The sequence below is a fragment of the Cydia splendana genome, chromosome 3, assembly GCF_910591565.1.
Source record: "Cydia splendana chromosome 3, ilCydSple1.2, whole genome shotgun sequence".
NCBI lineage: Eukaryota > Metazoa > Arthropoda > Insecta > Lepidoptera > Tortricidae > Cydia > Cydia splendana.
Window position 1 is genome coordinate 198,652 of NC_085962.1, and position 18,347 is coordinate 216,998.

Here is an 18,347-nt window from a genome sequence, read left to right on the forward strand (position 1 = left end):
GTTTTTCGCGACCGTAACGCTAGCGACTGCGTCATCTCAAACGCACTGCATCTCGCTTGCACCAATGTCAGTACGAGAGAGATGCATTGCAGGTTAGTTTGTTACGCAAACGCTAGTGAATATGGCCAAGTCTAACTCGTGGCAAGGGTAAGTACTTATAAGGCGCTCTTACCCTGGCGCTACCACTTACTTATAAAGGCACAGTTATGGTATGACGGTGGCACTTTTACCGTCTAGCCTAGCGTCACACACGTCACAGGCGTCACTCTTGCACATACATACTTGTTAGAATGTGACCGCTACGACGACAAAAGTGATCGACTAGCTTAGGCCCGCAGGAAAGCACACTAAAGGATGAGTCACGCTTGACCGGGCCGGGCCCGAGCCGAGGCGTCCGACATGTCATTATCTATGACGGCTCATCGGTGATCACGTGGTGCTTTCCATAGCGCCGAAAGCTGCGGCCTGGCCCCGGCCTGGTCTAGCGTGAGTCAACCTTAAATCGAAAGTTTCTTGTATTTCAATAGCAAAACCCAAACAAGATTCTAAAAACATGGAACTCGCTAAAAACTATTATTGACCAAACGATCGCCATAAAACTGTACACGCCAGCTGTTTATCACATTTTAGTTGGTGTGGGAGCGCCGATAGCGACATACTCGTAACTATGTCACGGTGGTGATATAAATACCGCGCGCTCTGTCGCGCCGAATGGTTTATAATAAATTGATCAAAGTTTATATGTAGTTTTTTATCCTACCTCTTTATAGTATTTTTTTTCATTTGAATGCCGATTCACTTGATCGATATACGGGTCATACTTACATATTTAATTGCAGGTACCTACGCTAAACTCGCTCTTGTCTTTCCTGTAGACATCGCAAAGTTAAGAGAATGAGAAGCTAATGTTTGAACTGCATCCTTACAGGTGGCTTAATTTTTTGTAGGTATGTACTTTAATTAAGACTCTGATCTTATGAAAAATGTGACTATATGTACCTACCTGTACCTGGGTCGTTGACTTTCGATGATTTGTTCCACAGAAGTGACCTTTTTCTGAAATGTGTTTGACCCACCGATTTTCGGATCAGACCGTTCGGGTTCAGATTAACAGTGGGGCAGATCGCTAAATTAACTGTTATGTGATAGATTATTTACCGTGTGATGTCTAATTGGTATTTTATATAATATAGACTACAAAAAAATTACGGGTATGTTTATTCATATATTCTTAAAATTTTAGTAAAAAACTTTTGATGAATGCGTAGGCTACGAAGTAATAATATATTTCCTCCTAGTATTAAATTTGAATACCTATATTCCCTTTGCAGCGTTGTCGGACAGCACGAAGGTTGATATTGCGCTGTAGCCGCGCGCGTCAGTTGACGGTCAAAGGGTTAAGATTGCATTCATCGCTTGGGTTCTGGCTTAGAAGGGTCAGCAGACGAGTTCAAGTGCCCCATGATCCAGTCGTGAATGACGGGGTATGCTAGGCGCGCGTAGACCCCGGGGAAGTTGCCGCGTGCGCACCCGAGGCCCCAGGACACGACGCCGATCAGGACCCCCTCGCTCACTATTGGGCCGCCGCTGTCGCCCTGGAAACAGAACATTTCATAAAATATACCAAAATCACCTGAGATAATTCAGATAGGATTAAAGAGCCCATACTGTTTGACTTTGTTGTTGACCAAAAGGCACACTAGCCCAGATCAACCAATGAAGTGCTGGCTCAGGGCACGGTCGATGTATAAAGATATTTGAACTGTTTCTAGATTGTCTCCGTCTCTAGACTCCCTAACATAGTGACAGTGGTTTACCTGGCAAGCGTCAGGAGTATTCTGTCTGAAGGAGCCTGCGCAGAACATGGAGGCGGGGTCAATGGCCTTGCGGTCCAGGCCGGACCGCTTGCACAGCTTCATGGAGATGGTGGCCAAGGTCACAGATTGGAGAACTGTTGCGCTGGCGCCACCTTCCTGTAACAACAAGATATTATAAGTAAAGGGTGACTCACGTTAGAACCACGTTAGAACAGTCCAAGCCGGACGCCTCGGCGCGGACCCGGACTTTTCTAGCGTGAATCATCTCTAAATTTCCTCTTATCAGTGGTAAAGTAAGTAAGTAAATATTCTTTATTGCACCAATAATGAAACTGTAAACTAAATTGGCAAGTGTTGAGCAAAATATACGAGTATATACCTACAGGTGTGTAAAGTCACAAAAGACAAAGATTATACACAGTAGGGTGACTGCTATAGTTATTGGCCACTTCATAGTAATTGGCCACTCCTTAAAAATCTGAAAAAAACAAGTCAATTGAAGCCTTATTGTTAAGAGTGGCCAATTACTAATATGTATTGGCCAATAACTAATAGCAGTCACCCTATGTGGCCTTTATTAATACCGTATTAAATCGCAGGCTTACCTTAAGTTTCCCCCACCCAGAAACAATGGCTGCCTGCTTGGAATGCAACCTCTTCTCTCTCCCTATAATCCTTATCGGCAGTACTCTGGCCGAGAACCGGAGCGGGGTGTACAGTCGCACCAAGCCCACGTCGTTCACCTTGCTCTTGATTACGTACTGCGGGTGTACGAAGCTGTGTTGCACGTCGTACATCTCGCCGCCGAAGGTCTTGAAGGAGGAGCCGAGGCGGACGCTTAGGTCGCTGGCTTTGGCCCTGGGGAACAAATATATGGGTTATTTTCAACCTTTAGCCATATTCTGTGAGGTCAATACATAGGTCATACAATGAGGCCATCCGCTACGCTGGCGCGTGTGCACGGAGCGGGTGAGCGGGTTAACGAAAAATAGTATGCGCGTTGCTAACTGGCGCGGACGCGTGCGACCGATTTGACTGAGGCGGACAAAGAATGGAAAGAAGGAACTGGATATAGACAGTCCAAGGTGATGATTAGTAGTAGGTATAAGGCGAAGTTTCCACCAGAGAATCTCTTCATTTAACCATTTGCTATTTTTTGGTTTGACAAATAATCAGTTCATCGATAGCAAACAGTTTTGGGGTATATTGGTTGAAAAACGAAAAGTATTCATTTGGCTGTTATGTTATGTTTTTTTAAATAATTAAATAACTTTTGAGTTTTGCAGCACCGCCACTCGGCAACTATTTTCCATACATTTTAGCAACTTTTCCCGAGCGAACGAATGGGCCATGACCGACAATGGAAAGCGTGTTAATTTCAATTGTCTCCCTGTTATACTAATAGATAAATATTATCTTGAAGGTCGCTTGTTGTAGATTTACCTGCCTTATTCATTGGTCAAGGCCAATCTTTATTAAAGACCGGGCGAAGCCTAATTGGGGTTTTTTTTGTCTTGTTTTCACTTTTCTCAGTGTTTGATAACAATGATAATATTTGGTGGATAGGTAGAGTTCCTATGCGGTACAACATAAGCGCAATTTCACCGTATGTCGCACAAAATCTTCAACTGAGTTACGAAAGTTTGCCTTTACGAAGGTCACGTCAGACCTAGATCACAACTTTATGAAATTACTAGGTAAAAAGGTAGGTAGGTATTCGCAAAGTGATTACTCTTTAGTCGGGGCTTCTAACAGACAGAATTTATAAACATATATAAACCCACTAGCGAGACTATTCATTTATAGGTAGGTAATACAATTTACTCTGAGCTGCTTTCATTCACCCGAATATTTCCACATGACCAGCTCAACACACAAAACATTGAGGTCTGTAATCCGCTTTGTATTTTTATACCACGCAGCAAACCCAGAGGTTAATTCCAATTTAACAATTTGTTGAGTATATAGATCTTTTCCCCAAAATCGTTAATTCCGCGTAGCAAATTTTCCATTCGCAATTTTTCCCACCCATACCGTTTTTTTGTCATTCGCTTGTTTCTCTATTCTCAAATTATCCCAACATTTTTATTTCTTACGCTATAATTTTCTTATAATTAATACTTTCCAAGTCGTTTTTTTTTGCATTATTTTTATTTCTTAGGCGATAATATTACCATGTGGTCCCACCGCACCGTTTCCTTTCAATGAATATTTAGTTACAACTTAGCTTACCTAACCTATTAATTTAGTGTGACGTCCATGAAAACATTACACTTTGGGGAAAAAAGTGTAAGTAGGTTAGGTTCGTTAGGTAGCTTCAGATGCCCGAAGGGCAAACCGCCCAGAAATAGGAGCCCCGCTTCGCGGGGCTCCGTCTAGCTAAGTTATAAACTAAATGTTTTTTTTAAAAGAAACAGTGCGGTGGGACCATTGTAATATTATCGCCTAATAAATAAAAAGAATGCGAATAAGACGACTTGGAAAGTATTAATTATGAGAAAATTTTAACCTAAGAAATAAAAATGTTGTGATAAAGAGTGTATTTGGGTAGAAATTCGGGTGGGAAAAAATGCGAATGAAAATTCTACGCGGAATTAACGATTTTGGGGAAAAAATCTATACACTCCAATTTGTTACAGTTCGAACTGGTTTTGATACGACCGTGACGATCGTCTCGGTAATTGGTACGCATCTCGTGGATTTTCACTTCGTGTCGCATGCCATGCGCCAGCCACCGTGAGCTGTCTCCGAGGTTGTATCAAAACAAGATCAAAACCGTAACAAGTTAAGAAATCTGAATCGGGCTGCAAGACAATAAAGCCGTTTTCGGGACCCGCGACGCGACGGTCCCTTAGGATTACGGACCCCATAGTATAGAGTAGATGCCTATATTGAATAGAATTGGGAGCCGTATATGATATATGACTATGACGATGAGTAGGCACGCAAAAGGTATGTTTCAAAATTGAAAGGAATCGGGTGGAGATGTCACTTAACTAATATAAAACAGAGGGCCTACCGCGAACCACGTTCGACGTGTTGCCTCCCTGTCACACTTACGTACTAATTTACAAGTGCGACACAGATGCAACACTTCGAACATGGTTCGCGGTAGGCCCTCAGGAATAGACAAAATAAATAAGAAAATGCATAAATAGGTGCAAAGTATTGGAGCCACGGTTTGGACAGCTAAACTAGACGGCATTGTATGGCTTCGTTCATTATTACACCCAGAGCAATAATAAAATATTTCTCAACTATTATTTTTTTTGACAATGTAGAAATACAATTACACATCGTATCCCCGGGTATGAGGTTAGCGCCCCAACTAGCAAATCTATGTGCTATAAAAGTTGAGAGCACGTTTTTATTTTCGCTTTTTGGTGCTTTATAGCATAGAATTTTTGTGCCACTATTTTGCCATTAGCGCAAAATTTTCCAAATTAAGCCGCGGTCGACCAAGAACAGTTGATGCTACTAAAAGTCAGCTACCCCTACAGAGTAGGATTATTCTATTTTTTTGTCAGGTAGGGTTTCATGCAGTTGGCCACCGGGCTATATTGAAACGTCAACATGGCTGACTTGTGCTGTTAATGTAGTTCAAAACTCTTTAAAAGTACTCTAAGCTGAATACATTTTGAATAAAACCTGTAAATACACTTCAGCTCCTATAACAGCGGTTTGAACCCCATTACCCGAATTATGATATAAGCGCGCTGTTACAGCAGCATTGTTGCCAAATGGTTATTTGATTGCTTTTAATAGGCTTTCATAGCAACAGAGAAGAGAGTTAAGTAACAGTTGTATTAAAGCGCCTTATTCAGACAATTAGCTAATCTATAGCTGTTATATGATTTTAATAGAACAATTATGCTGAATAAAAGTGATTTAGTAGCGCTAACTCAGCATTTATTAAAAGGTGGAATAAAAGTGCTAAAAGATAGTGCTATAAACGTTTATACGACATGATTATAGCACTAATTAGCGAAAATTGCTAAATAGTCGAGTTAACCGCTATTATACGATATATTGGTGCTTCAACAACCGTAACTCGGCTGTTATACGATTACAGGCTGAGTAAATCAATTCTTATACGACTATTTTGCTAGTTGGGGCGTTCTTGGGGGCTACTCTCACCTCCTGGCTCTTTTGATTGTGAGAGCGAGGAGGAGCTTACCCACAAAACCCACACCGGGCGTTGCCCGCTGTATGCCATTTTGGGGCGTCATGGGATCCACCACGACGCCCCCGGTAGCCCCAGGCCGTCCTTCGCCGGGGCGCCCGCGCCAGAGTAGGGGAGGGTCAGAAACGCTTTGACCCTTCTTCCAGTCATGTAGGACCGCACAATTTAGGCCCTCTACCCACTAGCCCTACTGGGGGCTACTACTATCTTATACGCTTCATCTTGTGAAGGTGATGTGAATAGACAACATTGACGACAACAAAGTATACGTTCTAAACTAGAATGTACGAACAGAACAAACAACATATCGATTGAATCTAACAAGCCGGCGGGACAGAAACACGTCGGTCCTAATGCGACGGATATTGCACGTTTCGATCTAACGATAAATTCCTTCGACTGTCGTAAACTCCGGTCTGGACACACACAGTGTGGACAAGTAGGACAGCTGGACGCAAATATGCCTAGTTAGGGGCACAACAGACAAAGTACTTTTCACAACAAATCCCGCAAATAATTGGTGGTGTATATAAAAATTTAGAAATTACAAATTTTACTGAAGGTGCAAATAGCAGTATTTAGAGTTTTGAATCTCTCATTGTTTTGACATTGATATGATACAATCGCTTGCGTTTATTATTGGGCGCGAATAACCCTTCTACAAATTAATACCAAAATATAACTTTGCTAATCGGCGAAAAGATAGCGTGCTAGTCAATGTATATTATATTAGCAAAGTAATATATTAGTATTAATTAATATGGATTTCCGCAAAGTAACGCCTGATTCTATTAATGAACCCTGCTACAACTTATTCCGATCCGATTCAAATTTAATAATTTGTTCAAGTAAGTATTCAAGTAGTTTATTTGTTACAGTTTGATCTTATTTTGATACGACCTTGAAAATCGCTCACGCTGATTGGTGCATCCAAAATAAAGTGAATATCGTTCCTGTAATGCACGCTAATCACCAGGACAAACGGCTAGGTAGGTCGTATCAAAACCAAACATAACCAATTGCTAAATCTGCATCGCGTCGAGCTCCAAGTAGAGATTTTAAACTTAAAATTGTCCTCAAGAGTTGTACTTTTCTCTTCTCACTGCGGCATGGCACTAGGACTCACAGGACCAAACGTATGTCCCCGTTTCGCAGTTTTATTTGACGCCGCTGTTTTGCATCGGAAAAAACACAATTCTCTTGAGGATAGATTGAAATTGCTCTCTATTCCCGACCTAGAGGGGACGGGGTTCGATGCCTGGCCTCGTTCCTATTGCCCTCAACTCTGAACCTACGCAAATTGAATGAAACTAAGTTACCCATCACAATGTTTTTAAATCCATTTCATTTTCAAACTTTAAAATCCAAAGTTTGCGCTGGAACTTGGGATTATTATTCAAGACCCATGACAAAGTAAATATGTAGGTACTTATTACAAAGATTGAGTTGATCTGAGAGCTGAGAGAGAAAATGAAATTCGTTAATAGAAACGCCAATCGAAACTTAAATAATATGTATATGAAAATACCCAAGTAACATTTTAGTCCTATAATTTTAGTTTTTATCGCTAAAAGCTTGTATAGACGTCGTATTAAGGTTTGAGAGGTGACCACCTGTCGTATAAAAGCGCTTGGCAACACCTTTTTGCTCTATAGGCTTATACAGCTAATATATTCTATAAGCAATTGATGTAAAGGTTTATTTCATCATTTTATAGAGCCGTTATAGGCGTGTACTATAACAGGTTCAAATATAACCACTATAGAGCAATATTACTGTATAATAGTATTTGGAATCACTTTTATGCAACTAATTTGCGCTATTAAGGTTCCCTGCCAAGCCGCTATAGTTTTGTGTTTTAACAGTGACAAAAACCCAACTATACAACGATTTTAGGATATAGTGGCTTTAGATATCACTGCTATAGTACATAATACTTTAGTAGTTTGCGCTATTAAGGTTCCCTGCAAGCCGCTATAGTTTTGTGTTCTAACAGTGACAAAAACCCAGCTATACAACGATTTCAGGATAAAGTGGCTTTAGAGATCACTGCTATAGTACATAATATGCCAAGCCATAATTTTAGGTAGCCAGTGGCAAATGTCTAGGTTGAGTACAGTACCTGTTGCTCCGATCCTTTTTGAGGATACTGTAATTCCGGTGAGCAGTCGGGTTAAGAATCTCGGATTAGTTTTAGATTCCAACCTTTCCTGGTCTGGTCAGCTCTCGGAGACAAGTCGGAAGGTCACAGGTACACTTAGAACTCTATATAAATTTAAAAACTTTCTGCCTGTAAGCACGAAAAAAATGTTAGTGCAGTCCTTAGTGTTACCAATAATTGATTACGGGGATGTGTGTACTACTAATGCCACTCAGGAATCACTCAATAAACTAGACCGTCTACTCAATAACTGTATTAGATTTATATTTGGACTTCGTAAATACGATCATGTCTCCTTTTATCGCCGGCAGCTCAACTGGCTCTCCATCCGTCGTCGTAGGTCCTTTCGGATCCTTTGTATCCTATTTTCGATCCTGTTTGAGCCTTCTGCTCCTGGATATCTCAAAAGTAAATTCGTCTTCGATACTCCTCGTCCAGGATGTGAGCTGCGTACCTCCCGCGTTCTCAAACTGACCATACCTTCTCACCGTACTGGTTTTATGACTAATTCTTTCGCCGTCCAGGCTAGTCGTCTTTGGAATTCACTCCCTCTAAATATTAGACAAGCTCCAAGTAAGTTTTCTTTTAAGCGGTTGTTGCGTAAGCATTTGCTAAAACAAGAGTTCGAATAATATCCATCATTATTATATTTATAGTATGTATTGTATAAATATGTAGTAGTTTATATATATTTTATTTATTTATGTAGTTTATATGTATAGTTTGCTTTTTTTATATTCACTGAATAGGTATATTTCTCTCTCTGCACCAATTGTAGATGTCTGTTTGGCCCTATGGTTGACTGGTAGAGAATGCCATTTGGCATTAAGTCCGCCATTTGTACATTTTTGTATATACTTTGTGCAATAAAGTTTAAATAAATAAATAAATAATACTTTAGTAGTCATATGAACACTATTATAGAACTGTTTTGCTCTATAGTAGCGTTTTTGGGACATATTTATAGCGTTAAAAAGCGCTTTAGTAGTTTTTAAATCCCTATTATATCTCATCGCTGTAAACGTCACAATGACTCTTTTATATCACAAAACTGTTGTATAGTGGTTTTGTTTTTTCTTTTAAAAGACAACAGCGTTATAGTTGAGTTTTTATGTCTTTTATAAACCGAGTTAGATACATAAAGGTAGAAAACGACTACTTGTAAATGATAAATTTGATCTGTATTGGCTACTTATATATTGCTTATATAAGTTCAGGCCTAAGCCACATAATGTGCTTCCGTACAAAATATTTTTATATTTCAATGAATTGATAAAAAAGACCCCAGTGATATTAGTGACTGTAGGTGAGATTTATCATCAATGATTTAATACAAGCATAAAATTGTGACGGTTTAGATATTTATCGACATCCATTATTAGCACATTTTTTTTACCAATCACACTGAAAAAGGAAACAACAGTAATGAATCTAAATTAAAAAAAATTCCTATATCTTTCTAAAGAGTTTGTAGGTGTAACTGGGTCACAGCAAAATTCTTTTGGAGCCCTAATTTTAATCATGATGGCGGTGAATATTTCGTCGTAAGTTCTATAGTTAGCCTATAAAAGCGTCGGATTTACTTCTTGGCTGTATAGTAGTAACTATGGTGAATATCATAATATTTTATTAAATTATTTTATTAAAAACATAAATAAATCGAGGGGGCATTTAAAATTCCTCATTAAACTAATACTATTCTAACGGTAAAACTTCCGTCCCATATACTTTTTGCACTAAGGACCGAATTATTCGACATCTAAATGGCGCATATTAATATAAAGTCTTTACTTATCACCATTTTACTTAGTACCGTTTTTGTGAAGTAAACACACAACAAAACCACTCACAACAGTTGATGGAAAACTTGATAGCAAATTTCGTAGTAAAGGAACTATGAATTCTACAATAGTATAAAAAAGCACTATAATACCATTTCAAATACTACTATAGTATAAAACAAGCACTATAATGGAATCTCAAATGCCACTATAGTATAAATTAACACTATAATGGCGTTACTGACAACAAATTAGCACAAAAGTGATCATCACATCACTTTTATAGACATAAAACGTCACGACTGACACTGCTACAGGTCTATTATATCACTGAATGGCACATAAGATGCGCCATTTCGGCTTTATACAATCTTCTTTGGTCTTTTATAGGACCTTAGGTGGTATTTGGGAAACGTTCTATCGACTACTATAGAACCACAAATTGTTACTTGGGTAGTCACGTGACTTTTCGTAGAATCTGACTTTTTATACCTACCTACCTATATTATGTTTTAACACTTTGGCGTTTAACTTGTTATCTTGACTGCCCCCCCCTGATACAAAAGGTTGCTAAAGGATGTATAAAATAAGGCAACCTCACAATCACAGATGAGTAGTAAATGTAGTAAATGACTACATACAGTAAAAGCACATTTGGTAATAAAAGATGCATAAAAAATTATTGATGACAGAAAATACATAGGTACTTCTTGTAAACGTCACGTCACAAAGGCCCTATTTACACTGTTTGTCCCGGTAACTCGACTCGTACAGTTGACTTGTACAACCAAAGGGAATACTCGTGTATCCACGACTGATCAATTTGCTCCGGGCTGCCGTGTGATTGTAAGGGATTCACGCCAGCATTGTTCGGACTAGTTATACGTTCGGGGAGATGCCTAGTTAGATGGGCACGTCGGTTATAGAGGGAAGGAAATCCTAGGACACGATCATGTACTACAAAGATGCTTTTATACTATCGTGTATGATATCTGTACCATTACCACGGTAAAGTAAAACAAACCTGATACCTACCGTTAGTAAAAACTTGTGATCTAATAGCCTATTGGGTCAAAAACAAAACTGTGTTCGCGTCTTTCCTGTAGACATACACAAGAGTTAAGGGCTATAAAGGTTAATTTTCTTATTTAACCCTTATGCACGTGAAAAGGTCCTCCTTTTATTCAGAGAACTGTGATAAAATCATTACTTACATGCCCACAAGCTGTTAACTATTGCCCACAGGAGAGAAAAATGTACAGTTCGCGCGAACACGCTAGTTTTCTCTCCTGTGGGCAATAGTTAACAGCTTGTGGGCATGTAAGTAATGATTTTATCATAGTTCTCTAAATAAAAGGAGGACCTTTTCACGTGGATAAGGGTTAAATAAGAAAATTAACCTTAATAGTCCTTAACTCTTGTGTATGTCTACAGGAAAGACGCGAACACCGTATTGTTTTTGACCCTATTGTCTAATGTCAACTTTTGACTGCCAAAGTTCTTTACCGCATAATGTACGGAGTAGAAATGAGAGACTGAGTAGCGTGTTGTGTAGTTATTTCTGTCGCAGCATGGCTTGTACGCTATTTATTCAATCAGACCCTTGGTTGTGTTCCGTTCTGCATTAGGAGACACTTGTTGTGGCTCCTACGACTCACCTTAGGAGACAGTGAGCCGCTGTAAGCAGCCATAAGTCGGTGATGACGGAGCCGCCACAGATCGGGAAGGTCTTCTCTCTGAGAGACACCTGCCAGGGTACGGCTTCTATCGATGTGTTCCGTCCTGACACGATGCGACGTGTTGATGACACCCCTGAAGGCAAAGATTGTGTAAGAATGTGGAGAAGACCATCTGTATGGGAAAACCGTCTACAAGCTCTTTCGTTGCTTCTAATTCTTGAGTTTGAACACAAACTTCACTTATAGAAGGTTAATAGAGCAGAATGAGCGAAATTTTTCCTTTCTGGCAGTGTCCGAGCGATGAACTGTTTGGTAAAGTGAGTTGTATATTTTATGTAGACTCATCGTTCTCTCTCGTATGTGTATTCTTGCCCCATGACGGTCTTCCAAACCAAGAATTGTATACACCGGTATATGACCGTTCTTCCCCACATTGACCTTACTGCCGTCCACAATGTAAACAAGCGAAGATGTGTTTGACAGTTAAGGGTGATGCTGTTATTGCTGTTACGAGTACTTACCTAGTACAAATAACGTATTACTCACACTCATCATCATCATCCTGCCCTATTCCCAACTTCATTTGGGGTCAGGCCTTCTTGTGCGTCTGCGCCAGGACAATCTGTCCCGTGTTGTCAGTGGTGGGATATTTTGCGTCTTCAGGTCTCTTTTGACAGTGGACCACCAAGAGGCCGGAGGTCTGCCCCTTGTACTTTGCTTGGTGGCGATATTGAGCACGGTTTTCACGGAATAGTTGTCGTCCCGTCTCATTACGTGGCCATACCATCGGAGTCTCCCTTCTCTGAGTTTTTCAATTACAGGTGCCACCTAGAAGGATCCTCGTACATATTCGTTCCGCACTCTGTCTAAGCGCGTTACGCCACCTGCCCAGCGAAGCATTTTCATCTCCGCTGTATGAAGTTGTTGCTCATGTTTCTTCAAGGCGGCCCAGCATTCAGAGCCATACAGCATAGCTGGTCTGACGACAGTCTTAAATACTTTGCCTTTGGTTTAATAGGCATTTTAGCGTCACAAAGTACCCCAGTCAGCGATCTCCATTTTAACCATCCCGTGTTAACTCTGTGACTCACGTCTTCATCTATGCGTGCATCGGCCGTTAACACAGAGCCAAGGTACTTAAAACGGGACACTTTATGTAAGTTGTTGTCGTCGATAGTTATGTCGCAGCCGATTGGTTCAGAACCTCCGAAGTCGCATTCCATAAATTCTGTTTTCGTGCGACTGATTCGTAGGCCGTGTCTTTCAATCTCTGACATCCACTGATCGAAACTTTTCTGAAGTTCCGAGGCACTTTTCTCTATTAGCACGATGTCATCAGCATACAACATGTTCCATGGTATCTCCTTTTGGACTTCCTGGGTTATATAGTCCATTGTTAGATTAAACAACATAGGGCTTAGAGCCGATCCCTGGTGTACTCCAACTTTGACCCGGAATGGATCGCTTACACCTGCGGGGCTACGGATTTGTGTGCTGATGTCACGGTACATATCTTGTATCAGACTGACATAGACCTCAGGTACCTTTTGCGCTCGCAGTGATTGCCACACTAGGTTTCTTGGGACCCTATCGAACGCCTTTTCTAGGTCAATGAAGACCATAAACAGATTCTCCTTGTTTATTCTATATTTTTCCATAAGAATCCTAATAGTCTGTATGGCCTCCATTGTAGACCTCCCTGCTTTAAAGCCGAACTGGTTCTCAGTTGTTTCCGTTATGACTGCTAACCTTGCACCAATGACTCTCTCCCACAGCTTGAGGGTGTGCGACATTAGTTTTATCCCTCTGTAGTTATTACAGTCTGCGATGTCACCTTTATTTTTGAATATAGGGCATAGGTAGCTTCTTCTCCAGGAGGGTGGTATCTGTCGCTGTATTAGTATTTTGTTCATTAGGTCTGTGAGCCAAGGTAGTGCCTCTACGCCTAATAGTTTCCATATATCAGCAGGTACATTATCCGGGCCGAGAGATTTATGGTACTTCATTTGACGTAGGGCAGATCCTATTTCTGATGGCGTAATACAATCAATTGGACCTTCACAGTGAGGCATCGTAGGTAGTGGTTCACTTGGATTTTCCTCGTTCAGGAGTACTTCATAGTATTGTTTCCATCTGTTATTTATGTTTTTGTTGTCTGTCATCAGCCTACCTTGGTCATCCTTAATGTATTTGTTATACTTAGTATCTAATGTGGATCTATGTCGCTCTTTAGCTATTTTGTATATGGCGTTTTCATCAGGGGCATTTTCCAGTCTTTCATAGAAATCTTTTCTTGATACCGCTCTTGACTGTACTGCTGATTTAGTGATACTTTTTAGTGACTTATAGTTCTCCCGGTCCTCTTCGAGACCAGTTCTTTGCCATAGTTTGAATGCCTCTCGTTTGGTTCTTAGAATTTCTTTTATATCACTATTCCACCATGTCGTATCTTTAGTGATGCTCCTGTATCCTTTAGATATCCCTAAAGTCTCCTTAGCGCTATCTTGGCAGAATAATTCAAAGTCTGCCCACATTTGATCAGCTGGCTTATCTCTGGTGATGTCCTGTTCTAGGTATGTTCTGACTTTCTCGATGAATTGACTACGCATCTGCGTAGTCAATTCATCGAGACTGCGACTGTGCATCTCTCTCCATTTTATGCGCTCGGTTTTATCGATAGGAGTCCAAATGGGTCTCGGCAGGTCCAGGACCGCCACTAACAGCCTATGTTGTGCGGTTAGTGCCTCCCCGGGTATAACTTTACAGTCCCTATACCTTTTACTCAATGATTGGGATGCAACTATGAAATCTATTTGGGTTGATGAGTTTCCAGATTTGTACGTTATTAGGTGTTCCTCTTTTTTCTTAAACAAGGTATTAATTATTTTAAAATTGTATTTACTAGCAAAATTCAGAATGTCTATCCCTGCCTGGTTCCGTGTACCATAACCAAACCCTCCGTGTATATCCCTATGAACCCCACTTGTGGCACCCACATGCCCGTTTAGGTCGCCTCCTATGTGTATTGACTCCTCCGTAGGTATATTAAGCAAAAGCTCATCAAAATCCTCCCAGAAGTGCTCTTTCTCTCCGGAAGGGCATGCAGCTTGTGGAGCATATGCTGAAATTATATTCAAGGCCGGTTGGTTGTTCATAGCTAGCTTCACAGCGATAAGACGGTCACTTTTACGCTCTATGTTGACTATTCTCTGTTTCAAATTTTCGTCTAGTGCCACAGCGACCCCATTGCGTTTTGTGTCTACTCCGTGATAAATAAGTTGGTACCCGTGTCCAATATCTCGAGACTTAGACCCTTTCCACTTTGTCTCTTGAATGCAACATATATTAATGCCTCTATCAGTTAGTATTTGACTTAACTCTGTACTGCGTCCAGTCATGGAGCCAATATTCCATGTGCCTAGTCTGATGCGTAAGCATCTAGTTTTGTTCAGTGGGTGTTTACACTTGTCAGTACCGTCGCTTATTACGGGGGACGCCCTAGTATAATGACATCGTTTCTCAGTCGCATTCATCACATCTACGTCGCTTACGGGGGACGCCCTAACCTTTATCGTTTTCCCATTTCCTTTTACTTTCATACTGTTTTGCACAAGAAGATTTGATTTGGTTATAGTTTTACGGCCGGTTACCACCTGACGCCAAGACCGTCGCCTTCACAAGGCGTGGGCGCCGCCGTTGACTCTTTCAAGTTCTTCCGCCGCCATCCCTTCTGTAGGCTTGGCCGAGCCTCCAGCACTATCGCGACCTTTACTCCAAATATGTTGAAGCAGCTCTCGACAGGGGTTTGATGCGGAGTGTCCTTCTCCGGCCTGTTGGTCCGCGGGAGGTATTTTATTTCCCTCCTACCCGACATATCTGCCGAGCGTTCCCCGATCCGCCACCTGGGGACGCGTTCCCTAGGGGTGAGGCTCCCCCGAGAAAACGTATTACTCACACTCACTCATTATTATTTTTGGAAAGTACTAAAAGAAATACCTCTTCTCCCGTCAGATTCTTCCAACATATCTTTTTCATTGTCTGTAACAAATAAAATATACTTACCACATCGTAAATTATATACTTACCTAATATATGTAAATCTATATAATAATTACCTACATACATTGTTCCGAAAGAGAAGAGTCGTGGAATGTATTGGGCCCGTTACATTCCACGATTCTTCTCCTTCCGCACAGACTGTATCAGCAAATCGGGAACTATTGTTTCAGTTTGGCGTTAGTTGATGTCCGATTTGTCACCTTGGCTAGGTCCTGATATCGTTATTTATATTTTTTCGCAATGACTAAATTGGGAAGTGTTAATTAGCGAGGTCTACAGCTGACAGATAAAACAGAGTTTGTTTGGTAAAGGATTAAAACCCAGATAAACAGAGAGCTATTTAATGTATTTATAGAGAAACGCTGTCAGGATAGTCAGTCAGTCTCGTGTCACATTATACCCGTGGCAGCCCGGGCCGGGGAAAGATGTCCGCACTGGAAACGGATGCAAAAATTATAAAGGCTTTTCAATTGTGGCATCGTTGTCCGCCCCAGTTCAAGAATAGAGTCCGTCTAGATAACATTAAACCGAAATGAGTATGTATACTTAGAACAAAGTGAGGGGCTGTCTTTATAAACGTCATAGAAAATCAACATTAATAATGTCGTCACCACACTTAGTAATTGCAAATGGCATGCAGAGTTAGCTGGGTTCGACTTAAAATCTATTTATAATTTTACACGAAACGGATTGACTATGTTGACGGTTGAACCCTCTGTTAGCATAGGTGCGGTGCGGTGCTAAAGTGTGGTAGTGTCATAATTAACGTCATATTTCTATGAACATTACACTTTCAAATCGGTGCAAAGTTACATGCATAGACAGGCTCTAGTGAATATTTTGGTAAAGGATTAAAACCCAGACAAACAGAAACCTATTTATAGTTAAACACTGGCAGCGTAGTCAGTCTAGTGACAAATTATTGTCGTGACAGCCTCGGCTGGGATTATATAACCGCACTTTTCGAAAGGGATGAAAAAATTAAAAAGGCTTTTAAATTTTTTCAATATTGTTTGTTCGACTTTTTTAAGAATCATGTTTTTTCGTGTCAGACATTGACACTTCACACTATATCCCACACTTTGCGACGGCTGACAAGTACCCTACAATTTGGGCGATGGAATCAAACGGTGCTGACAAACCGTAATATATCTCAACGTGACGATTTGTCACTAACATCTTATAAAACAAACTGTAGCGACTAGCGACGTTGCGATGAACTCAAAAAGTAATGAACGGATTTTCATGCGGGGTTCACCTATACATAGAGTAATTCTTGAGGAAGGTTTTGGTGTATAATTTTTTAAGGTTTACCCGTGAAAAGCCGGGGCGGGTCGATAGTTTCGTATAAAATCATATAAATGCATTTAGCCTGCTAAAATCACAAAATCAAAAACGTACCAATTAGTTTGTCCAGCAGCTTAAAATACTGCACTTTATAAATATCCCGAACTCGAGTGGTGTTCAAAAACTCCAGAATATTGTCTTTATTCCTCTCCACCTCGTTCGCGATTCCAGAATAATCTATACTCTCTTCCAGACCATTTACAAGCACATGTATTATGTAAAATATAAGCAAACGAGTCATGACTGAAATGAAAATATCGCAAAGGCAAATAGGCGTTGGATTTTTGATTACAAAAGTTTTATAGGTTAAGAGTACCTAGTGGTAAATTTTATTTATTATTTTTGTACCTATTTATCAAGCAGGTACAGACGCAAGCGATATTTAAAAATATGCTTGATAGAAAAAGTAGTTTAATATGGGAGAGCACATTGTTGCTGGTAAATACGCAATGTAACTTGAGACTCCGGTCCCGTTAAAATATAAGTTCTTATCGATACCTCCTACTCCCTGGACTGCCTGACTTATACCTAAAGCAACTACGTATCTATTTGAAAACCACGAAATTACGAACAAGTTATTGTACCTACCTAAAGAATTCGTAAAATGCAACTCAATCAATCATAAAATGCATAGATAAGGGTTTCATGCGTTTCTGTACTCGGGCGGGACAAGATACCTACCTAGAGATATTTTTATCTGAGCTAGTGGTTAAAGGCGTAACATATTATCCTCAATAAAGTATGTAGATACATAGCATAAGAACATTATGTACTTGATTAGAACATTACAAAAGAAGGTAATCGAAATCGTCAATTCATCAGTCACTAATTTTCACCTCAAACCTCAAACATGAAATAGGTTATCGAAATTAAACCTCAAAGAAAATCAGAAATAAACGCAAAGAATTTAACCGGAAAACAACAAGTGTAGTGTTAAGTGCAGAAAGCAAAAACAAGTGATCTCAATTTCCACTTTAATTCCGTTAAGAAACGCGAGCTCCGCGAAAACAATACAATTTCCCGCAAAGCGGCGTTCTCGAAACTTTGCTATTACGTTTTGACAGGCGTTTCATTTAAACCGCTTTTTTACTGAAAACGCGTCTCTTAACAGTTATTATGCTCGTAATAACAGTGTTCATTATTTAAAACTCCTGAAAAGGGTGTAAAGTTGAGAATTGGGGTGTTTTAAAACTTCTAAATCCAATTAAGGAGTTTCAGGTAGTAGATGTCGTTGTTTGGACCAATCTGTAATGAAATTAGTTTAATTTGTTCGAGTTGCGGCCGCTACAAGAGATGTCAAGTTTCGGTGGAATCTTAACT

At 40.2% G+C, this 18,347-nt stretch overlaps 1 protein-coding gene across 1 annotated transcript; it reads right to left on the reverse strand.

Annotated features, from left to right (window-relative positions):
* Window positions 1-1,214: 1,214 nt before the first annotated feature.
* On the reverse strand, window positions 1,215-17,276 carry LOC134806341 (trypsin beta-like). Its single transcript, XM_063779549.1, has 6 exons — window positions 17,082-17,276; window positions 15,618-15,659; window positions 11,601-11,754; window positions 2,423-2,675; window positions 1,818-1,973; window positions 1,215-1,595 (listed from the first exon to the last, which is right to left on the reverse strand). Exons 1-6 carry the CDS (start codon window positions 17,266-17,268, stop codon window positions 1,410-1,412), a joined length of 978 nt encoding a protein of 325 aa, XP_063635619.1. The 5' UTR covers window positions 17,269-17,276; the 3' UTR covers window positions 1,215-1,409.
* Between the last annotated feature and the right edge of the window lie 1,071 nt (window positions 17,277-18,347).

Coding starts and splice junctions, on each gene's coding strand:
- LOC134806341 (XM_063779549.1), bottom strand. CDS start 17,268: ATGACTCGTTTGCTTATATTTTACATAATACATGTGCTTGTAAATGGT. Junction 15,660..17,081: donor GCTGCTGGACAAACTAATTG/GTACGTTTTTGA, acceptor TATTTGTTACAG/ACAATGAAAAAGATATGTTG. Junction 2,676..11,600: donor GCGGCTCACTGTCTCCTAAG/GTGAGTCGTAGG, acceptor TTTGTTCCCCAG/GGCCAAAGCCAGCGACCTAA.